Genomic DNA, 22090 nt, shown 5'->3' on the forward strand with positions numbered 1-22090 from the left:
TCATTGAGAAGAAGCAAAGGGGGACATTGTAAGCCTGCCAGCGTTGCAAAAGCTGAAAGCTACTGTATTAGCAGCACAGAGGGGTCTTTTAGCCCTGCATACAATTAGCCAAAACACAAAGGAAGCCGCTGAATGGAGCTTGTCACTCTCTGGAAAAGGGTGGGTAAGACACTTTTTTTAAATTAAATTCTTTCATGAAGAAAGATATTTTTTCCTCCCGTTTCTCTTTTTGTTCCTCCTGCAGTTCTTTCTTTTTTTTTTACCATGAATAAAATCTGCTCACCTTCTAATTTGCATCAAGTTTAATGCTGCCAAGAACTGTGTATGCCCTAATCTCTGCCACCCGCCTGCACCTCTAGTGACATATATGACATGTATTTTATTCAAATATGATGTAGAAGTTGGGGACAATTTCAATGGACATTCTCAAGAAAATCTGGAAACGTGTTTGCTAATGGATTTCCTCCTCATTGGTCTCTGTTTAAACTGGATGCTGAGAAAGCCCCCAGGGTTAATACTGTGTGCGCTGGGCATATTTGTTAAAATGCTTCCCCTCGTGAATAGCGGCTGCCCGCGAGTGTGCCGTTGCGAGGGCAGGTTTTTGTACTGTGAGTCACAGAATGTCACGGAGCTGCCTCACAACCTCTCGGGCCTGATGGGCTTGTCTCTGCGGTACAACAGCATCACCGAGCTGCAGGACGGACAGTTCACAGGGTTAATTCAGCTCACGTGGCTCTATCTGGATCACAATCACATAGACACAGTGGAGGGGAATGCCTTTCAAAAACTGCGCAGAGTCAAAGAACTCACAATTAGTTCCAACAAAATAACACAACTGGCTAACCACACTTTCCGATCCATGCCAAACTTACGCAGCCTGGATCTATCAAACAATGACCTCCAGTCTCTGGCCCCGGATCTGTTCCATGGGCTGCGCAAGCTGACGAGTTTACAGATGCGCTACAACGCCATCAAGTTTGTGCCAGTCAGGATCTTCCAGGACTGTCGCAGCCTGGAGTTTTTGGACTTGGGATACAATCAATTGAAGAGCCTGGCTCGCAACTCTTTTGCCGGCTTGTTCAAGCTTGCCGAGCTCCACCTGGAGCACAATGACTTGGTCAAGGTAAATCTAGCTCATTTTCCGAGGCTCCTCTCGTTACACTCCCTCTTCATGAGGAAGAACAAAGTCACCCTTGTGGTTAACTCTTTGGACTGGGTGTGGAAACTAACCAAAATGGACCTCTCGGGTAACGAGATCGAGTACATCGAGCCTCACGTTTTTGAAAGCGTACCTCACCTGGAATCTCTGCAGTTGGATTCCAACCGCCTCACCTACATCGACCCCAGAATTCTCAACTCTTGGAGGTCCCTCACCAGCATCACCCTGGCCGGCAACAGCTGGGACTGCGGGCGCAACGTCTGTGCCTTGGCCTCCTGGCTGAGCGGTTTCAAAGGCCGCTATGATGGCAATATGCTCTGCACCACCCCGGAGTATGCCCAAGGAGAGGATGTTCTAGATGCCGTCTATGCCTTCCACTTATGTGAGGACCCCACAGACCCAACAAGTGCTAATGCCATTTCCACAGCACTGAACAACAGTGACAAAATCACCCACCATGGCCCCACCATGACCACCACCATCTATGATGTGCAGGATACAGAAGGGGAAAGAACCACGGACAACCTGGTGGCCACCATACCCAGTGAGCACCCTGAGAATACTGTCCAGATACATAAGGTAGTCACGGGGACTATGGCATTAATTTTCTCCTTCCTAATAGTGGTTTTGATGTTGTACGTTTCTTGGAAATGTTTTCCAGCCAGCCTCAGACAGCTGAGACAGTGCTTTGTGACACAACGTCGGAAGCAGAAGCAAAAACAGACCATGCATCAAATGGCTGCAATGTCTGCCCAGGAATACTATGTTGATTACAAACCCAACCACATCGAAGGGGCCCTGGTGATCATTAATGAATATGGCTCTTGTTCCTGTCACCAGCCACCTGCCAGGGAATGTGAGGTGTGATCTTATCTTCCACCTGGGGATTTAAACGTTGTGCAACCAAATGACAATGGCAGAGAGACAAGCTGAAGGAATTGTTGCATTCTCTGATGCCCCCTCTTGACTGACTCAGAGGGATCTATCGGAGAGAGAGAATTGACAATTTAGCTTTATTGTGCCCTAAACCTTCAGGACGGTCAGCCGTTTAAAAAACAAAACTAAAAAAACAAACAACAAAAATAAAATAAAATCTAAAAATGGTACGGAGATTTGTCTACAGTATATTCAGGAATCTGAGAGTGTTTAAAAACAAAACAAAAAAAAACAAAGGTACCACATTGATTTTCTTTTGTAAACTACGATGTTTAAAAGAACAAAACAATAAAATAGCATTTACAATATTTGCAGAATGGTGTACGCTAAATGGTGTTTTGCAAGTAAGACTCAGCAGCTTCCTGGAGATGCACTGTAGTCCCCCCTAGCAACAACAGCCTGGATTTAGCAATAGCTGGATCAATGGCTGATAGGCATTAATGTCTTGCACTGCCATAAATTGTAGATTATTTCCAGTGCAGCTGGCAGTGCGAGCACTGCAGATATGGAATGGAAAGCAAACTTCTAGACCGGTCTGGGCTAGGGGAAGGCTATGAGCAGCAAGTGGCTGGTCTTTACCAGAGACTGTATATGGAATATTTCATGCACCTGTTGGAATCTGGCACGGGAAGGGCATATAAGTGTGTTACGTTTGTGCAATGGTTGTCGGCTGCAGACTGCAGCAAAGTGCCAAAGGTTGATGCAAAAAAAAAAAAATTGAGTAATTTTATTATTTTCCATTAAATAGGCTCCATGACTCAATGGGTTCTGCAGATACACAGCACTGGATCTATATGCTATCATAAACAATGTGTTGTGTTAACACCAGGCTAAGGTGGGGTTATGGGGTATATGGTGCAATAGCATTAAACTTGTGTTCATGATGGTAAGAGCAGAAATGTTAAAGGCTTGGTGATTCCCTGCAGCAGAAAGAATATAAGGCTGAGAAGTCAGTGCGAGGTATCCACCTGTGGTTGCTATAGGGAAGCAGGGAAATGTACAACTAAGGTGATATTAGCTAACAGCCATTCTCCATGCATCAAACCCAGAGCTGGCTAACTGCATGCGGGATTCACAGCTGCAACACAACACGGGCTGCATACAGTGCATTGCTCTCCGTGCCCACTTCATATACGCAGTTAGGAGAGATACTGCTAATGCATAGGTTATACAGCCTCTGGCTGACAGGGCCTGCTGGGACTAGTAGTTCCACTGCTAGGATGATGCATCATGAGTCAAAAAAACCACATTTTTCTGAATACAGTAGTAATTGATGCGTTGTGTGTGTGTGTGTGTGTGTGTGTGGTAGACCCTGCACCAACATGCTGAACTAAAAAAGTGAGTGCTGTCTCATATATATATATATATATATATATATATATATATATATATATATGACACATAGGTATATAAGCAGGGGTGCTTCGAAGATGAGCATCGTCTTCTGGTTCAGACAATGTCTTTAATTTCTATGTTCCCATGGCAACCAAATCAAGTTGAGATGTAACATGAAATGATGAGCTGTTTGCTGTAGGTATTCGTTTATGCTACTATATATATATATATATATATATATATATATATATATATATATGTGTGTGTGTGTGTGTATTACACTAAACATCGGCACTCACCTTTCCTAGTTTTGGGGTGCCCTATGGCTTGTGACCACATTGTTTAAACAGAAATTGTAGGGGCTCTGCACTCACTAAATTAACTGATATTAATAAATAGTGAAGAATCCCCTAATATATGTATATATATATATATATATATATATATATATATATATATATATATATATATATATAGATAGATAGATAGTATATGTTTCCAGCATGCAAATAGAGTAGAGATAAATGAGCAATCTCATCAGGGAACCTGGATTCACCCTCCGTAGCGAGAGCACTGTCACGCACAGCACAGAACAATCTGTTGCAGATTCAGGCATCGGGGAAAAGAGGGGTTAACGCCCAATTCCCTTTTACCACAGCACCGAAGGGTTAATCTGCCCCGCATATGTCTGGTTTATCCTGGTTGGAGGTGTTATTTATTTTTAATTTTTTTATTGTATGATCAGGATTCTATTATCAATCCTATTAGTATCATTTATTTCTGGTTAAACAGGTGCATCCTGACACCCTGGTGTGATTCTGATCAAATCATTTTTCGATATAACCTTCCCCACCTCTTTCCCCCTAGCTCTTCCAGTTAATCAAACTTACTGCAGAGCTTTTGGAAAACATAATTAGCCTGCATGTAATGATGTTGGATGAGGGTTAGAGGAGTTTGGAGAAAGTGGAAGGAGAAGGGATTGCAGATGTTTCTTGTCCGTCTCTCTGGCACAGACCAGATATGGCAAAATGATTTTTTTTGGAACGTTCTGCTTATGGCGGTTGTACTGTAGAATGGGATTTTTGTGTATCTGTATTTTCCATTTCGGCTATTTGGATATTTCTGTAACATTAGGTGACGGATTTCACACACATTATTTAATTGCTTTATTAGGATGAATTCATTAATTTCTCTGATTTCTCTGTTTGTTCTCTGCTGCATTTTATTCCGCCCAGAGAAGGGCAGTTTGCAGATCTGACATGGGTTTGATTCCTTCGAGCGTAAATCCGGTTAACCCTTTAGGCTAAGCAGCAAATTTTTTTTTTTTTAACTTTAGTGAGGTTACTGCAGTGGAGCAGAGCATCACTTGCCGGTGGCATTTTGTCTGTCCAGCAATGGTGGAACAACAGGTACCAGCACACCCTGCCAGAGAGAGAGGCTGAGATGGAGGGTGTGAGGCTGCTCAGCACAGAGGTGGAGGGTGGAATCGGTCAAGCTGAAAGATATGCAGTATATATATATATATATATATATATATATATATATATATATATATATATATATATATATATATATACGCTGTATATATACGGGTTTTATAATACTCATCCATGTGCCAGTAATTGGTTCCTGTGAGGTTTACTCTCACTGTTTGCAAGGAAATAAAAAAGATAAATGTATAACATATCAGTGTTCCTTTGAATTGATGAGGAACGCAATCCTGGTGGAGGGCCTACAGAAAGGAGAAAGGATAATGCCTATTTATTTAAAGGTCATTTAGTGGCCTCCGAGGCAGGCTGGGAGATGTTCCACCAAATTTATCATGAACTTATTTATTCCCCATTATTTCAAATCAATGTGGGTTTTCATCTTCCTGGGGTCCACAGAGGTCCTGTGATTATGTGACAGGACGGCTGTGATGTATTGCCCCCTGGGAGAGGAGGCCGCCATCCTATCAGCCACCAGCCTGGAAATCTCATGGCTTAAATCCCATCCACCCGCCAGGCAACAAGATAAATGACGGCTGAAATTCACATTAAACTAGCATTAACTTGTTTCAGTAGGAGAGGCAGGTTAAGCATGCAGTGTGCATATATATATATATATATATATATATATACACACACACACACACACATACAGTACATACTATACACATACATACATACCTCCCAACATCTCGCTAAACGGGACACTCAGAAAAAGGGGGGCATGGTCTATGGAAAGGGCGTGGCCTCACGTGATGTGGTGCCATGCTCCCATTTTTACCTATCTGCATCGCCGAATAAACCCGGCCATCGTTTATTCCCTTCAGGTTGGGGGGGGGGGGGCTCCCAAATTCTGCCCCCCATCCCCACCCCAGGACCCAGAAACTATTCATAGCTAATTGTGTGCACTTCACTGTTTTGGTAATTCTATTTATTGGTCATTTTGCAACACTGATCTTTACTGCATCCCATTGGTTGCCAACCCTGGTCCTAGAGTACCCCCAACAGTGCATGTTTTCCAGGTCACCCGGCAGGTGCAGATAGGTAAACTCATTATTCAGACACATTTTAAAACATCCACAGGTGAAACAGATAGTTCCGATTGTTATTCTGTAAGGGGACCTGGAAAACGTGTACCGTAGGGGGTATGTGAGGTTGGAAACCACTGCTGTACTTATCAGGAAGGACGCACAACGATTCTGAGTTGGCTAAGAAAAAGAGATAAGAGATGTTGCCCGTGGACAAACCATGTTGCAGTATAACGTGTGCAGATACTGTGCGCGCACTGTATTCCTTCATGGTAAATACGGGGCGCTTTTGCATGTAGCCCATAAAAAAGGTTGGACAGGTTTATATTTCCTCTGCAGCTGTGCACATTGTATTCCAAAAAAAAGGGGCGGGGCTACTGGGCAGGGTGGCATCGGGTAGAGGGGCGTGGCCTAGAACCACGAACAACGTTTTCACCTGGCTACCTCCCTGCACCAAAGAGATGCTGTGCAGTGCAGCAGTGAACTCCGACTCCACCAAACGGCCCCCCTGCTGGCAGGACTTGCCCCCTGCAGCGGGGGACAGTCCTGCTGTAATCAGGACAGTTAGGAGGTTTGGGATTACCAAGGTGAAGAGTCACTTTTAAGTTGCTTTGCTCCCTACTAAGAACCAGGCTCTGGGGGAGATGTACTAAGCCTTGAAGAGTGCTAAAGTATCAACCAACCAGCTCCAAATTCAAACACAACCTGTAACATGGCAGTTGGGAGCTGATTGGCAGATACTGTAACTCTCTCCAATGCTCAGTAAATAGACCCCAAAGTGGAGAGGGATAAAGTAACAGCCAACCAGCTCCTAACAGAGTTTCTTTGAAAAATGTCAGTTAAGAGCTGGTTGGTAATTTATCTCTCCACGGGGCTTAGCACATAAACCTCAAAGTGGAGAGAGATAAAGTGCCAGCCAACCAGCTCCTAACTGCCATATGCCAGAGAATGGTAATGCATGACAATTAGAGCTGGTTGGTTGGTATGTCTCCAAGGTTTAGTAATTGTACTTGGTTTAGTGCTTGTGGCGCGAGTATGGCTGTCCTGTATGTATAGCCCCCACTCATACAGCAGGTAGCTGTCCTGTATGTATAGCCCCACTCATACAGCAGGTAACATTGTTGACATTTATTGTAACATTACAGGATTTGCTTTAACCCCTTACAGCTATAGAGACTCATTATACAACCTAGGCTTCTGCCTTGGACCCAGGGATGGATTATAATGGGGGCACAGGGGGTCAGTACCCCTGGGCCCCCTCTATTGAGGGCCCCCCTGTGGTTGGCATGTATTTTATATATTTTTTTATTTTTTTTAGCTAATGGTTTTGTGCATGCAGTGGGGTAGTGCTGCAGTTTCACCTATCTGCCAATGTGACAATGATTAATGGTGCTGAGCATCAGGAGTCAAGGCATACTGACTGCACAAGTGGGAGTTGACTAAGTCCCATAACACTTTGCATAAGAGGTCAGAGGCTGAGAGGTTTGTGCTGAGCTCTGCTTGGTGGAGCTCCTCATATGCTTCTCAGGCCCATGGAGGACAGCAGCAGCATCCTTGTCATGGGAGGGTTTTTAATCAGAGGCAGCGCTGAGCCTGTCAGGGCTCCTATAAGGTACAGAGGGAGAGACAGAGGCTTTTCATGTGGTAATTTATATATATATATATATAAGTATATCTGATGACGGTTAAGTAAACCGAAAACGTTTATATTGAACTACTGAGTGGACTCAGTTTATTTGTTGAAAGTGAGTGCAGCCGCTTCGTGTGCATATATATATATATATATATATATATATATATATATATATATATATGTTTATATTAATCCCCTTCCCCCTGCAGTTGAGCATTGACCAAGTTTATACTGCTTTTACTCTGTGTTTTGACAGTGCAATATTCTCCCATGCAGTTTGCGGCCAGTAATGACAAGGAGGAGGGGGCCCCCCTTTCTAAAGTGCACGGTCCCCACAAAGGATTAATCCGACTCTGTTTGGACCCAGGTTACTATAACTCATTATGGAATTTTTTGGGGGGAGAAACTGAGTTGAAAAGGGTCACCAGGATATTGAATTGGGCCCAGCAGTGGCAATCAATATTGTGCCAGTGCTACGTTATACAGTGCTGTGTTATTGAAAGAACTGTGGACAGATACAATACATACAGTACTAGCATCCATTCAGCAAATGTTACCTGGCGTAAGCGGGCGCTCGTGCACGTTACTCCTAGAGTAATACATATCAGGTCACTGGTCCACTGTATGCCCTGCACCAATATTAGCATACCCTAATAGCAAAATGGTGCTAGGGCATGCTGGGACTTGTAGTTTCACAACAGCTGCTTGGGTAGGGATGTTGTACTTTAGGTGATTGCATAAGAAAACACACACAAGTCCCTTTTCCTGGCCTAGTATAAAGGACTAGAACATCCGGAGGGTAACATTGGCAACACAATATGATATTATCAGTTATTAAGGATCTGCATTCAGTAATCAGTCTCTGTCGGAGGGCACTGGTGTAAACAATAGCTTTATCGCTTTGGATCTATATGACTTTCTCTTTCTAGATGGCCGATAATAATGTTATTAAACTAAACATGTGGCTTATTTTGTATGAACTCTCTGGGGACTGAGATATATCCCCACACAGACATCTCTGGGCATCATCACCTGAAGGCACAGTGGGGGGCGGCCATTTTGAGAACCTAGCAACTTTCCTTCCACTATGGTGATCACTAGAAGCCATAATTATGAGGTTGTTTGGTTCATTATGAGGTTGTTGGTTTATTTATGTTTTATTTTAGAAAATGTATGATTTTATCTTTTGCACTGAGGGCATACTTGCCTACTTTTGAAAACTAGTTTCAGGGAGATTATAGTTGGTAGTAGAATTTTGCACAGCGCCCTATTGAGGGGCGTGTCATGCACCACCCAAAGGGCGTGTCTAGTACCATATATGGAGAGATTGTGAAAAGAGATTGTGAACATGGCACCTAGAAGCGTGGGTGTGTACTGCTATATCTGAGAGGAATCTTGTAAAATGATTTATATCTAAATGTAGATGAGCCGCAAAGCAGTTAGTAAGAGCTACTGTACTTGGTAAAGTGCTGGGAAATGGTGCTGATGATTCAATATAACTGTATCTATCTCTCATTCCTTTTTTCCCCAAAAATGTAACAGTGTAATGTGGGCTATGTGAATTGAGGGAGATTGCTAGACTAATGAGGGACAGAGGGAGATTGCTGCTATTTCAGTTAGTCTCCTGCAGAATGCAGCAGGGGAGGTAACTATGATGTAACAGTGTAATGTGGGCTTAGTGACATGAGGGAGATTGCTAGACTAATGAGGGAGAGAGGGAGATTGCTGCTATTTCAGTTAGTCTCCTGCAGAATGCAGGAGGGTAGGCAACTATGAATGAGGGTTAAAGCAGCAATATCAGATAGAAGTCTATATATATATATATATATATATATATATATATATATATATATTTATTAAGTAACTTTAAGGCATGATTGTTTTTTAGTTTTTTTCTACATATCATTGTCTCCTTTTTTAAATCTTTCTGAAAGGATCAAAAATAGACACGTCACATAGACAAACTCTGGGTTTGTAAACTTGACGTATAGTAAATATGCCCCTCAGATTTTTAATCTGCAATGTAGATCTGAGTTTAAACATGACCTTCACAAATCTAAATTTCTCTACACATTTTAAATCTCTGCAACATGCAGTGCAGTATGGCGTCACCAAGTGCAGTGCAGTATGGCGTCACCAAGTGCAGTGCAGTATGGCGTCACCAAGTGCAGTGCAGTATGGCGTCACCAAGTGCAGTGCAGTATGGCGTCACCAAGTGCAGTGCAGTATGGCGTCACCAAGTGCAGTGTAGTATGGCGTCACCAAGTGCAGTGCAGTATGGCGTCACCAAGTGCAGTGCAGTATGGCGTCACCAAGTGCAGTGCAGTATGGCGTCACCAAGTGCAGTGCAGTATGGCATCACCAAGTGCAGTGCAGTATGGCGTCACCAAGTGCAATGCAGTATGGCGTCACCAAGGGGCAAAGTTGTTTGCTCTTTTTTTGCTTGCTTCTAGAGCCGGCCCCAGACATAGCCAAACTAGGCAAAGGCCTAGGGCAGGCATATCAAACCTGCGGCCCTCCAGCTGTTGTGAAACTACAAGTCCCATCATTAGGGAATGTTAAACTATGGCAAGGCATGCTGGGATATGTAGTTTCACAACAGCTGGAGAGCCACAGGTTGGACAGGTGAGGACGTGACAGGGCATTGTGGGAAGAACTGTGGGCCTTATTCTAATCCACTCTTTCTGACAAAATCCTTCTTAGATGGGCAAAACCATGTGCACTGCAGGGGGGCAGATGTTACTTGTGCAGAGATAATTAGATTTGGGTGGGGTTTTACTTCAAAGTGAGATCTATATTGCAGTGTAAAAATAAAGCAGTCAGTATTTACCCTGCACAGAATCAAAATAACTCACCCAAATCTAATTCTCTCTGCACATGTTACATCTGCCCCCCCCTGCAGTGCACATGGTTTTGTCCCTCTAAGAAGGATTTTGTCAGAAAGAGTGGATTAGAACAACCCCCTGTGTGTGGCAGCATATGAAGATGGCAGCCAGGTAGGAACTGTGGGAGACATGCCAGCTGGGAAAAAGGAGGTCCCTTACCCGCTCCAGTGTGGAGGAATGGAGCTGGTCCAGGAGGTCCTGCCTGTCAGGCCCGGGGACAGGTGTGGTACAGACAATACACATTCCTGGGCACCAACCATCACATGGGAGGCAGAAAATGGGGCCGCACATCTAGTGCCACTCAGGTAGGAGAAATAAAACAGGCACGGGTAGTTTTAGTTTAGTTCAATACAGTAAATTTTTGATGGGTATTTATACTTTTTCATTGGTGTCAAGTGTCTATAATCTGCTGATATTAGCTGTTGCTGTTTGTATGTTTATTATATTGTGTTTCTGTGTCCATGGAATTGCAGCCATGAACCACCGGCCCCTTGTGGATGGTGCGATGTAGTGATGCACGTCATGCATTGGTGACACGCAGCCCTGCGGCACGCACAGGGGGAGATGCATTGGTTTGCTGGTCCAGGTGGTGGTGTGTGTTTGTGAGGGAGGGAGGGAGGGGGCCTCCAGAGATGTCAGTGTAGTGTAAGTGGGCCACAAGAGTTCTGTCACTGTCCCTGCTGCCTGGTCTGTATGATAGACTGAGCCCCACTGAGCACTGCTGCTGAGGAACCACTCGGTTCTGGTTGCTGCTTTAAGTTCTGATAAGCACGGTTTTGCACATTTTGGGAACAAATCAGGTCTAAATTAGGCCAAATTTCCATTTGCAGATGTAATAACTGAATAATTGTCATTTGGGTGCTTCAAAAATGCCTTCTCCCCCAGCCCTTACATTAGAGACTGGTAGGTTCAGTTCATCTATATTTACTACTGCCCATGTCTGGCCTCATTAGGATTCATGGTTAGTGTGACACCACACCGCATACTTGCCTACTTTGGATTTCACCTCTACGGGCAACACGTCAGGGGGGCGGGGGCAAGGTTGACATCACTTGGCCCCGCCCCCATGCTGCAAAACACTGTGATTTGCGGGCAGTGGAGAGGGGCGGGGCTTAAATGACGCAAAATGACACGATCACGTAATTTAAGCCCCGCCCCCTCACCGCGGACCAGCAATTTTACAGTAATGAAACCAGCGGGCAAGGGGGGAGTAGGGATAGCCATCGTTGCCTTTGCCATCGATGGTTGCCATCTATGGCAAAAGTGCAACTGGCCATCGATAGTGTATAACTATTCAATGGATGACCATAGATGTTTTTGTATAAGGATGGTCATCCATTTTTTGTGATTGAGTGGCCTGTGGGCCAATCAAAATGCGGGGGCAGGGCTTCACGGGTGTCGGGGGCGGAGCTATGCTCCGTGTCCCGGCACTTTAGGGAAAAAGCAAAAACGAAACTATTCGTTTAAGCTTTACATCGATGGTGGGAAACCATCTGGTTCTCTCCCCCATCGATGGCAAAACAATTTGACATCGGCCATAAACCATTGATGATTTCTAATCATCGATGGTCGATGGCCATCCCTAGGGGGGGGAGCGGGGACAATAACCAAAAAGCGGGAGACTTGCCCACCCTTCCGAGGGGCCGGGAGAAGGACACGATTTTCGGGTAGCTCCCGGCTATTCCGAGAGGGTAGGCAAGCCTGTGTTAATGGTTACTGTGTAACTATATTACAGATACCTACATGTAGGAATATTTTATTGTTTTCCTTTCTTGTTTTTAATGTTTACCCCTCTTTATATGGATAAATAAATTACATATTTTAAATCTGATATTTATTCAATATATTATCACTGGCCTACCTTCATATCCTATGGTGTATAGCGCTGCTTCCTGTAGTATATATGTGAATAAGGTGCGGTACTGTATAGCGTAACGTGTATACAGGGCACTGTTGTGTTACGGCTCTCTGGATGAGGATTGCTATGGGTGAGGAGTGCAAAGTGTTGCTGTCTGATGGGTGCGGGGTAATAGGCAGAATTAGCAGCGGTGCAAGGGGCTTCAGCCAAAATTTTGCCCAGCTTAGTATTAGCCTTAATGTGTCATGTGACTGTGGTTGCCATGGTAGTCACAAGCTACTGTGGAAATAGTGCAGAGTTGCAAATCACTAATAAATGCATGAAGAGATAAACCAAGGTAAAAAGAAATTGTTATACCCCAGAATGGAGGAATAGCATACCTCCCAACTGTCCCGCTTTCCGCAGGAATGTCCCGTTTTATCGGGAGGTTCCTGTGTCCCTCCTGGGGCTGACAGTGTCCCGAGGCAGGGGTGGGGGGCAGTTGGGAGTCCCTCCCTGTCACCCATCTATTCATGCCCCGACAGCGGCATAACTGGGGGTGTGGCCTTGCGGGAGTGTCGCAAGTACAGGTCACACCCTGTTATGTCACACCCCTAAATTTGTGCCACGCTTCAAATGGAAAATTATGGAATTACTGTTGTAATAATAATAATAATAATAATAATAATAATATAGACAGGTTTGGGACCTTGACTGAATATTGGACCACTTGGCAATTATGCCTATACTGTATATGGAAAAGGTATAATAACCTGCTCACATATAACTATAACTACTACTTGCACCCTCTACCACAACATTCATGATGATGCAATTTGACGGGTTCATGACGACACAATACCTGCCCCCTCACCACCACCATGTCCTCCTGCGTCTCTCCTCCAGGAACACATGTCGGTGTTACTGACCTAATACTCGTAGGAGAATCAATTTTGTAGGGAGAAAAGTGCTCTGCCACCCTCACTAAACATATTTATTATGCAAAATCCACCTTAATGGCATAATTATAACTGTACCAGCATGGGGGAGTTCCCAGCGAGTCTACCCAGTGTTATAATGGTGCAAAAGCAACATGGTTAGTGTAGAAGTTAGTGTATATATTAGTGGACAGGTTAGTATACATGGTTCGTGCACATGTTAGTGTACAGGTTAGTGTACATGTTAGTGCATGTGGTTAGAGTACCTGGTTAGTGTACCTGGTTAATGTATGTGGTTAGTGTGTAATGTTAGTTTATGTGGTCAGTGTATGGCTTAGTGTACCGTACATGTTAGTATACATGGTTAGTGTACGTGATTAGTGTACATGTTAGTGTATATATTAGTGAACAGGTTAGTGTATGTGGTTAGTGTATATATTAGTGTACAGGTTAGTGTATGTGGTTAATGTACCTGGTTAATATATGTGGTTAGTGTGTATGTTAGTGTATGTGTTTGTGTCCCTGGTTAGTGTACAGTATGTGTTAGTATACCTGGTTAGTGTATGTGTTCGTGTACCTGGTTATGTTTGTCGTTAGGGTGTAGTGTATGTGGTTAGTGTTAGGGCGTTAGTGTATGTGGTTAGTGTATGTGTTCGTGTCCCTGGTTAGTGTACATTACGTGTTAGTGGCTGGTCTGGGTAGCACTGCGGGAGAAAAACGGCTGACCTGGGGAGCGCTTCGGGAGAAAAATGGCTGACCTGGGGAGCCCTGCGGGAGAGAAACGGCTGCCCTGGGGAGTGCTGCGGTAGAGAAACGGCTAGCCTGGGAATCGCTGCAGGAAAGAAACGGCTGACCTGGGGAGCGATGCGTAAAAGAAACGGCTGACCTGGGGAGCGCTGCGGGAGAGAAACAGCTGTCCTGTTGAGTGCTGTGGAAGACAACCGGCTGGCCTGGGGAGTGCTGCAGGAGAGAAACGGCTGGCCTGGGGAACGCTGCAGGAGAGAAACGGCTGGCCTGGGAGCTCTTCGGGAGAGAAACGGCTGGCCTGGGGAGTGCTGCAGGAGAGAAACGGCTGGCCTGGGGAGCGCTGCGGGAGAGTAACGGCTGGCCTGGGGAATGCTATGGGAGAGAAATGGCTGGCCTGGGGAATGCTGCGGGAGAGAAACCGCTAGCCTGGGGAGCGCTGCGGGAGAGTAACGGCTGGCCTGGGGAACGCTATGGGAGAGAAATGGCTGGCCTGGGGAATGCTGCGGGAGAGAAGCTGCTGGCCTGGTGGGCACTGCGGGAGAGAAGCTGCTGGCCTGGTGGGCGCTGCGGGAGAGAAGCTGCTGGCCTGGTGGGCGCTGCGGGAGAGAAGCTGCTGGCCTGGTGGGCGCTGCGGGAGAGAAGCTGCTGGCCTGGTGGGCGCTGCGGGAGAGAAGCTGCTGGCCTGGTGGGCGCTGCGGGAGAGAAGCTGCTGGCCTGGTGGGCGCTGCGGGAGAGAAGCTGCTGGCCTGGTGGGCGCTGCGGGAGAGAAGCTGCTGGCCTGGTGGGCGCTGCGGGAGAGAAGCTGCTGGCCTGGTGGGCGCTGCGTGAGAGAAGCTGCTGGCCTGGTGGGCGCTGCGGGAGAGAAGCTGCTGGCCTGGTGGGCGCTGCGGGAGAGAAGCTGCTGGCCTGGTGGGCGCTGCGTGAGAGAAGCTGCTGGCCTGGTGGGCGCTGCGGGAGAGAAGCTGCTGGCCTGGTGGGCGCTGCGGGAGAGAAGCTGCTGGCCTGGTGGGTGCTGCGGGAGAGAAGCTGCTGGCCTGGTGGGCGCTGCGGGAGAGAAGCTGCTGGCCTGGTGGGCGCTGCGGGAGAGAAGCTGCTGGCCTGGTGGGCGCTGCGGGAGAGAAGCTGCTGGCCTGGTGGGCGCTGCGGGAGAGAAGCTGCTGGCCTGGTGGGCGCTGCGGGAGAGAAGCTGCTGGCCTGGGTTTTAGCTAAAACTAATGCACGGAGATATACGCTGTAATTCAAGGTGACACCGGCTCTTTATGTGCCTGGAGGTAGCAGGTTTGCCTTAATGTGATTACACGCACTGTTCATTGTTGTATGAGAGCATTAATTACTAATGGGAGAGCACAACAACACTCAGCTTGATAAACCGTATTTGGAACCAAAACCGTCTTTGGTCATTACTTTTGGAAAAAGAAAGGAGATTGGTTTCTAATAAGCCTGTGTTTGATTTCTATAATGACTCACATTTCCCCCAATTATCTCTTTCATGCCCAGCTTTGAGCGCTACGACAAATGGGTAATCGTCTTAGACCCCTTACCTCGCGCACTGGAAAGTCTGAATGCTCCGTGCACATCAGGCACCAACTCATTTGTGATTTTTGTATATCATTAGAGTTGGGACCTCTGATTTATAGATGTCTCCTCATACACCTGGCGTCTACACACTATATAAGACGCCTGGGCCTCTCCTGGCACTGTAGCGTTCCTATAGATGCAGCAAATCACCACTAGCATGGGTTCATTTACCAAGATGGGAGAAGATGGGATGTTGCATAGCAACCAAGTACAGAAGGTGCTAAATAAATAAGGATTAGAACCTGATTGGTTGCTATGGGCAACATCCCACCCTCAATAGAAATCTCATGTTAGTAAATTTACTGCACAGTGTTCCTGAGACGCTGGGCCAGTGCCGTAAGGAGGGCAGGTTGCCCTGGGTACCCTGGACTCGTTTCATTGCCGGGTATTCTAGCCATGCACGCTATGAGGTGAAGTGCCACCACTGACCATAGGAGGCCACTCAGCGCACCAAATTACTCCTTTGTGGGCTAAAAGATGTTGAACAGAAGTGAAAGCTATTTTTGCAGGGACACTGATCTGTTTCAGACTTGCTGGATATGGAGAGAGGGAGCGGTGTTTGGAGGTAGGAGCAGATAGGGACTAGGGCTTTTAATATATATATATATATATATATATATATATATATATATATATATATATATATATATATATATATATAACTAAATTCCCACTGTTTATTATTATAATTTAGTGAGTGCAGAGCCCATGTGAATTATCTATAAAAAAGTGTGGTCACAAGCCATAGGGCACCCCAAAACCAGGAAAAGTGAGTGCCAATGTGAATGTATATTGTTTATTAGATGAATCTTTTAATTAGTCTCTATGCGGTCACATTAAATGCTCCCTGTTTTAACTTATTCTTAATAGCTTATGTCAAGTATTTCCCGGCCTAGATGATTAGTGACAGGTGTGTTGGTAACTGCTCACCTATAACAGCATAGGGCAGTATTCAATGTGAATACTGGCGACGTGCAGCGAATCCTGTTTAGGATTCGCTGCACATTCGCCACTGCTAAATGCGTTCCGGAGCCTCGCCGGCTCCGGTATTCAACGAGTCAGGTGCTCGCTGCCCCTGACTGGCGAATTTGAGCTCCTGCGGCGGACGCCGCAGGGAGCCTGAGGACGGTGGCAGGCAGGGAGATGGAAGTCTCCCTGCCTGCCCCAGAACGTTTGTGGGGGAGAGGTGGGCTCTCCGTGTGCCAGGCAGCATAGGCTGCCCCCCCGGGGGTGCCAGCAGGGGAGCGGGTATATTCACTACACCCGATCATGCATATGTAATGATCGGGTGCAGTGAATATATGAATATCTAATTAGCGGCTCGGCTCCGGCCCCCTGCTGGCTGGTCTTTGTAAAAAAAAAATATATATATATATATATATATATATATATACTGTATATATATATATATTTTTTTTTTTAATTAAATATATATTCATGTGCTTACAGCACATGAATAAAAATAGCATGCCCCTCCTCAGAATAAAATTCCTGATTTTTTTACACCAACTGTAAAAAACAAAACACTTTATTTTAAAAGTTCACCTTCCACTTCACCATAAAAAGATAGCGATTGCTACTCGGTGAATCATGGCGAAAAAAACCTTGAAATGTATTCGCCATCTGGACATTGAATAGGGTGATTCACCGTTTTAGTCAGAAATTCGCCTTACAGCACAAAATCGCCAGAAAAACCTGGCGAATCAGCCTCATTGAATACCGCCCGTAGTCTCATACCCTCCAACTGTACCGATTTAGCCGGTACAGTAACGTTTTTTAACGGTCTGTACCGACTAAATCAAAGTGTACCGATAGTACCGTTTTTTGGTGGGTTTGGGCAGCTCCTCCCTCCCTTTCAACTTGACAGCCGATGGGAATTGATCGGGACCGGCGCAGATGGAAAGAAGAAGGTATTCTGGGCCCTCTGCACCCGTTCCCAGGGGTGTACCTTCTGCACCCGTTCCATCTGTACCTACTACATCAAGCACACAGGTCGCAGCACACTGACAACAGCTTGGATCATAGTCCCTCTGTGCCTACCGAATCTAGCACACAGGTACCAGCCCCCTGTACCTACCAAATCTAGCACACAGGTACCAGCACACACATGTGACCTGACAGTGGTGGTCTGCGAAGGCTCTAGTGCACTGCTCTTATGCCTGTATGTGCCCAGTTAAATAACAATAATAATAAATGTGCACATAATAGATCACAATAGAAGAGTTTGCAATGCAGTTATAGTGCTCATATGTATAATGTAGGTTCAAAATGCCCTGTACATGTTCAGAAAGGAGGCGGGGACACGCCCCTTTACTCATGACAATGCCCCTTTGCCATTGGCCACACCCCCTATGCGTGGCCAATGGCAATGCACGTTCATGTGCAAAAACCCGGGAAATTTTTGCAAGTGTGAAAGGGGTATAATAGAAACAGAAACAACAGCTGCGAAGGTTCATATTAAAAAACTGAACCATAAGTTAATAACCACCATTGCTGTACAATATCGCTATCCTAAAGGATAATGCTGGTTTCCAAATACATTTGTTTTATCTGCACCATGAAACGCTGAAACGCCCCTTTTCTTCCTGTTTATATGTATATATATATATATATATATATATATATATATATATATATATATATATATATATATATATATATATATATATATATATATATATATATATATATATATATTGTATATTGGCTCAGTGTGCATCATGCATATAATCTGCAGCATTGCTTCCAGCTCTCCTCCTGGCTGAGAGCATCATTTTGATCAATCATTGATTGAAATTTGTTTAAAATAAAATAAATCCCCATCATATCAACCAGGGTACAGATCCTATTTAATGACCCCCTTTAAACAGAGATTATGATACGTCCAAGATTTCCCAGTAGCCTTAATTTATGTCATGGGAAATTTTTCACCTGCATTATTTTTCTAGACTACAGATACCGATTGATCTGCGTTATCAATACTGTTGGATGTAGATAATTCACAATTTAATTTTATTCCCAGGTTCTGTGTAGACGGGGGGGGATCATGAAATGACATCCTCCCTTCTCCCATCTAGAATACTTTGAGGTCTCCTGACGGATGAACCAATATTTGCAGACACTGCAAATAATATATATAAAGGTACTTGTGTATTTTCACAGCGCCTGATATATCGGATGTGATATCGGCTGATATATCAGATGCGATATTGGCCGATATATCGATGCGACCTGCATTGATTTTTGACCTGTTCATAAAGATTTTATATAGTGTGGCGAGCGCAGTAAGCCACACTGTATAACATCAACTCCATGCGTAGTGGATAGTGGGGTTATGGGGATGCAGTCAAAATTCCGACAGGGCCAAAATCCCGAATGGGTCAAAATACCGACAAGGACAAAATACCGACATGGACAAAATCCCGACATTTAAAATCCCGACAGGGTCAAAATCCCGACATTTAAAATCCCAACAGGGTCAAAATCCCGGCATATAGAATGTACAGGTGAAACAGTCTACATGCCTTTCGGTCAACAGGTGCGAGGTCGACATGGGTTTTTTCTCTGTTTTTTGAACCGACATGTGCCGACAGGCGGTATTTCATGCCCTACCATCCACTACGGCGTGGTGGGAGAATAAAATAGTGTGCCGAGCAAAGCAAGCGATGCAAGGGGCTGCGGTTCACTTGCAACTGTGTCCATGTCGACTGTGTCGACATTCGGGTCAAAAAACAGTGAAAAAACCCATGTCGACCTCGCAACCCGTCGACCGAAAGGCATGTAGACTGTTTCACCTGTACATTCTATATGTCGGGATTTTGACCCTGTCGGGATTTTAAATGTCGGGATTTTGTCCATGTCGGGATTTTGTCCATGTTGGTTTTTTGACCCATTCGGGATTTTGACCGTCGGGATTTCATACCGAATCCGAGTTATGAACAGGTCAAAAATCGCTTCGATATATCGGCCGATATCGCATCTGATATCTCAGGCACCGTGAAACTACACAAGTACCTATATAAATATATATATATATATCCACAAGGGCACACTTGAATTGTTCCATTGGCATGCAAAGCACTTGAATTCCCCCCGCAGAGTGGAGGAGTCGCATTTGCCTTCCATTATATAGGATAAGAGTTTTCATGATAGCGCGGCCTTTATGTTATGCGTTGGTAGAATAGAGGAAAGTGAGAACAATAGCAGAGCAGAAGGACACAATCATGAAGCCTTTGTAGCATTGTGTAGATCAGCCTCCTGTAATGCCGCTTTGACCTTCACAAAGCCAGGGGTGGGCCATGTAGCTCAGAACATATGGTACACTGGGAGCGCTCAGTGGCACCGTCCAGAAGGAAAGCTCCCAAATTGCAACTCACCACTTTGTGTGACTGCTGCTGGCATTGTCAGGATTATTTATGGGGACGGCCAAGGCAGCCGCTATTAGTAAATCAGCCTGATTCATTGTTTAGAGTTCAATTACACTTTCCTGGCATCCACTGAGGAGTGGGGGCTGAGCGGGGTCACAGTAAGGGACCGGGGGAATGTGAGTTACCAGCATATGCTAATTAGGGAGAGGGGTGAGACTGCGCACAATGAATAATACTGAGATGACGTTCTGTTACTGGGTCACTTCATGGAGCCCATAGATGTGACTGTCAGACGTCAGCGAGTGAGGGCATATGGGGGAACGGGTCATGTGTACATAGGAATCCACTACAGAAACATACCATACACCACAAGGACAAACACATACCTTTTACTAAATACATTACAAGATACAGTAGATAGGTAGGTAGGTATCAGAGGGATAATCAGATAGATAAATAGATATAGGTTGGATAATCAGATAGATATAGGAGAGATAGATAGATAGATAGATAGATAGATAGATATAGGAGAGATAGATATATAGATACTGTAGATAGATAGATAGATAGATAGATAGATAGATAGATATAGGAGTGATAGATAGATAGATAGATAGATAGATAGATGTGTAATATGATAGCTAGATAGATAGATAGATAGATAGATGTGTAATATGATAGATAGATAATAGATAGATAGATAGATAGATAGATAGATAGATAGATTGATGTGTAATACGATAGATAGATAATAGATAGATAATAGATAGATAGATAGATAGATAGATAATAGATAGAAAGATAGATGTGTAATATGATAGATAGATAGATAGATAATAGGTAGATTGATGTGTAATACAATAGATAGATAATAGATAGATAGATAGATAGATAGATAGATGTGTAATACGATAGATAGATAGATAGATAGATACACAGATAGATAAATACATAGATAGATAGATAGATAGATAGATAGAGAGATAGGTAGATAGATAGATAGATAATAGATAAATACATAGATAGATAGAGAGATAATAGATAGATAGATATATGTATAATATGATAGATAGATAGATAGATAATAGATAGAGAGATAATAGATAGATAGATATGTAATATGATAGATAATAGATATATAATAGATAGAGAAATATATAGATAATAGATAGATATATGATAGATAGATAGATAGATAATAGACAGATAGATAGATAATAGATAGATAGACAGACAGACAGACAGATAGATAAATAGATAGATAGATAGATAAGAGATAGATAGATAATAGACAGATAGATAATAGATAGATAGATCGATAGATAGATAGATAGATAGATAGACAGATAGATAATAGATAGATAGATAATATATAGATAGATAATAGATAGATAATAGATAACAGATAGATAATAGATAGATAGATGTGTAATACGATAGATAGATAGATAAATAGATAATAGATAGATAGATAGACAGACTGACAGATAGATGTGTAATATGAAAGATAGATAATAGATAGATAGAGAGATAGATAGATAATAGATAGATTGATGTGTAATATGATAGATAGATAATAGAGAGATAATAAATAGATAGATAATAGATAGATTGATGTGTAATATGATAGATAGATAATAGATAGAGAGATAATAAATAGATAGATAGATAATAGATAGACAGATAGATAGATAGATAGATAGATAGATAGATAGATAGATAGATAGATGTGTAATATGATAGATTGATAATAGATAGATAGAGGAGTAATACGATAGATAGATAGATAATAGATAGATAGAGAGATATAGAGATAGATAATAGATAGATTGATGTGGAATACGATAGATAGATAGATAATAGATAGATAGATAGATAGATAGATAGATAATAGATAGATAGATAATAGATAGATTGATGTGTTATATGATAGATAGATAATAGATAGAGAGATAATAAATAGATAGATAATAGATAGACAGATAGATAGATAGATGTGTAATATGATAGATTGATAATAGATAGATAGAGGAGTAATACGATAGATAGATAGATAATAGATAGATAGATATAGAGATAGATAATAGATAGATTGATGTGGAATACGATAGATAGATAGACAATAGATATATAGATAGATAATAGATAGATTGATGTGTA

The 22090-nt window shown here is 43.6% G+C and overlaps 2 protein-coding genes across 5 annotated transcripts in view; one reads left to right on the top strand and one right to left on the bottom strand.

Annotated features, from left to right (window-relative positions):
- Window positions 1-2403, top strand: part of LRRTM1 (leucine rich repeat transmembrane neuronal 1) — a 3114-nt gene extending 711 nt beyond the window's left edge. Inside the window, exon 1 of the mRNA XM_083180314.1 lies at window positions 1-2403. This exon is cut by the window's left edge and continues 711 nt beyond it. Coding sequence (XP_083036440.1) covers window positions 368-2026 — 1659 coding nt within the window. The 5' untranslated portion in view covers window positions 1-367 and the 3' untranslated portion in view covers window positions 2027-2403.
- CTNNA2 (catenin alpha 2) overlaps window positions 1-22090 on the bottom strand; it is a 1425647-nt gene that overhangs the window by 640168 nt on the left and 763389 nt on the right. The window lies entirely within an intron of this gene.

This window comes from Crinia signifera, chromosome 1 (assembly GCF_055691185.1).
Source record: "Crinia signifera chromosome 1, ASM5569118v1, whole genome shotgun sequence".
NCBI classification, from domain to species: Eukaryota; Metazoa; Chordata; class Amphibia; order Anura; family Myobatrachidae; genus Crinia; species Crinia signifera.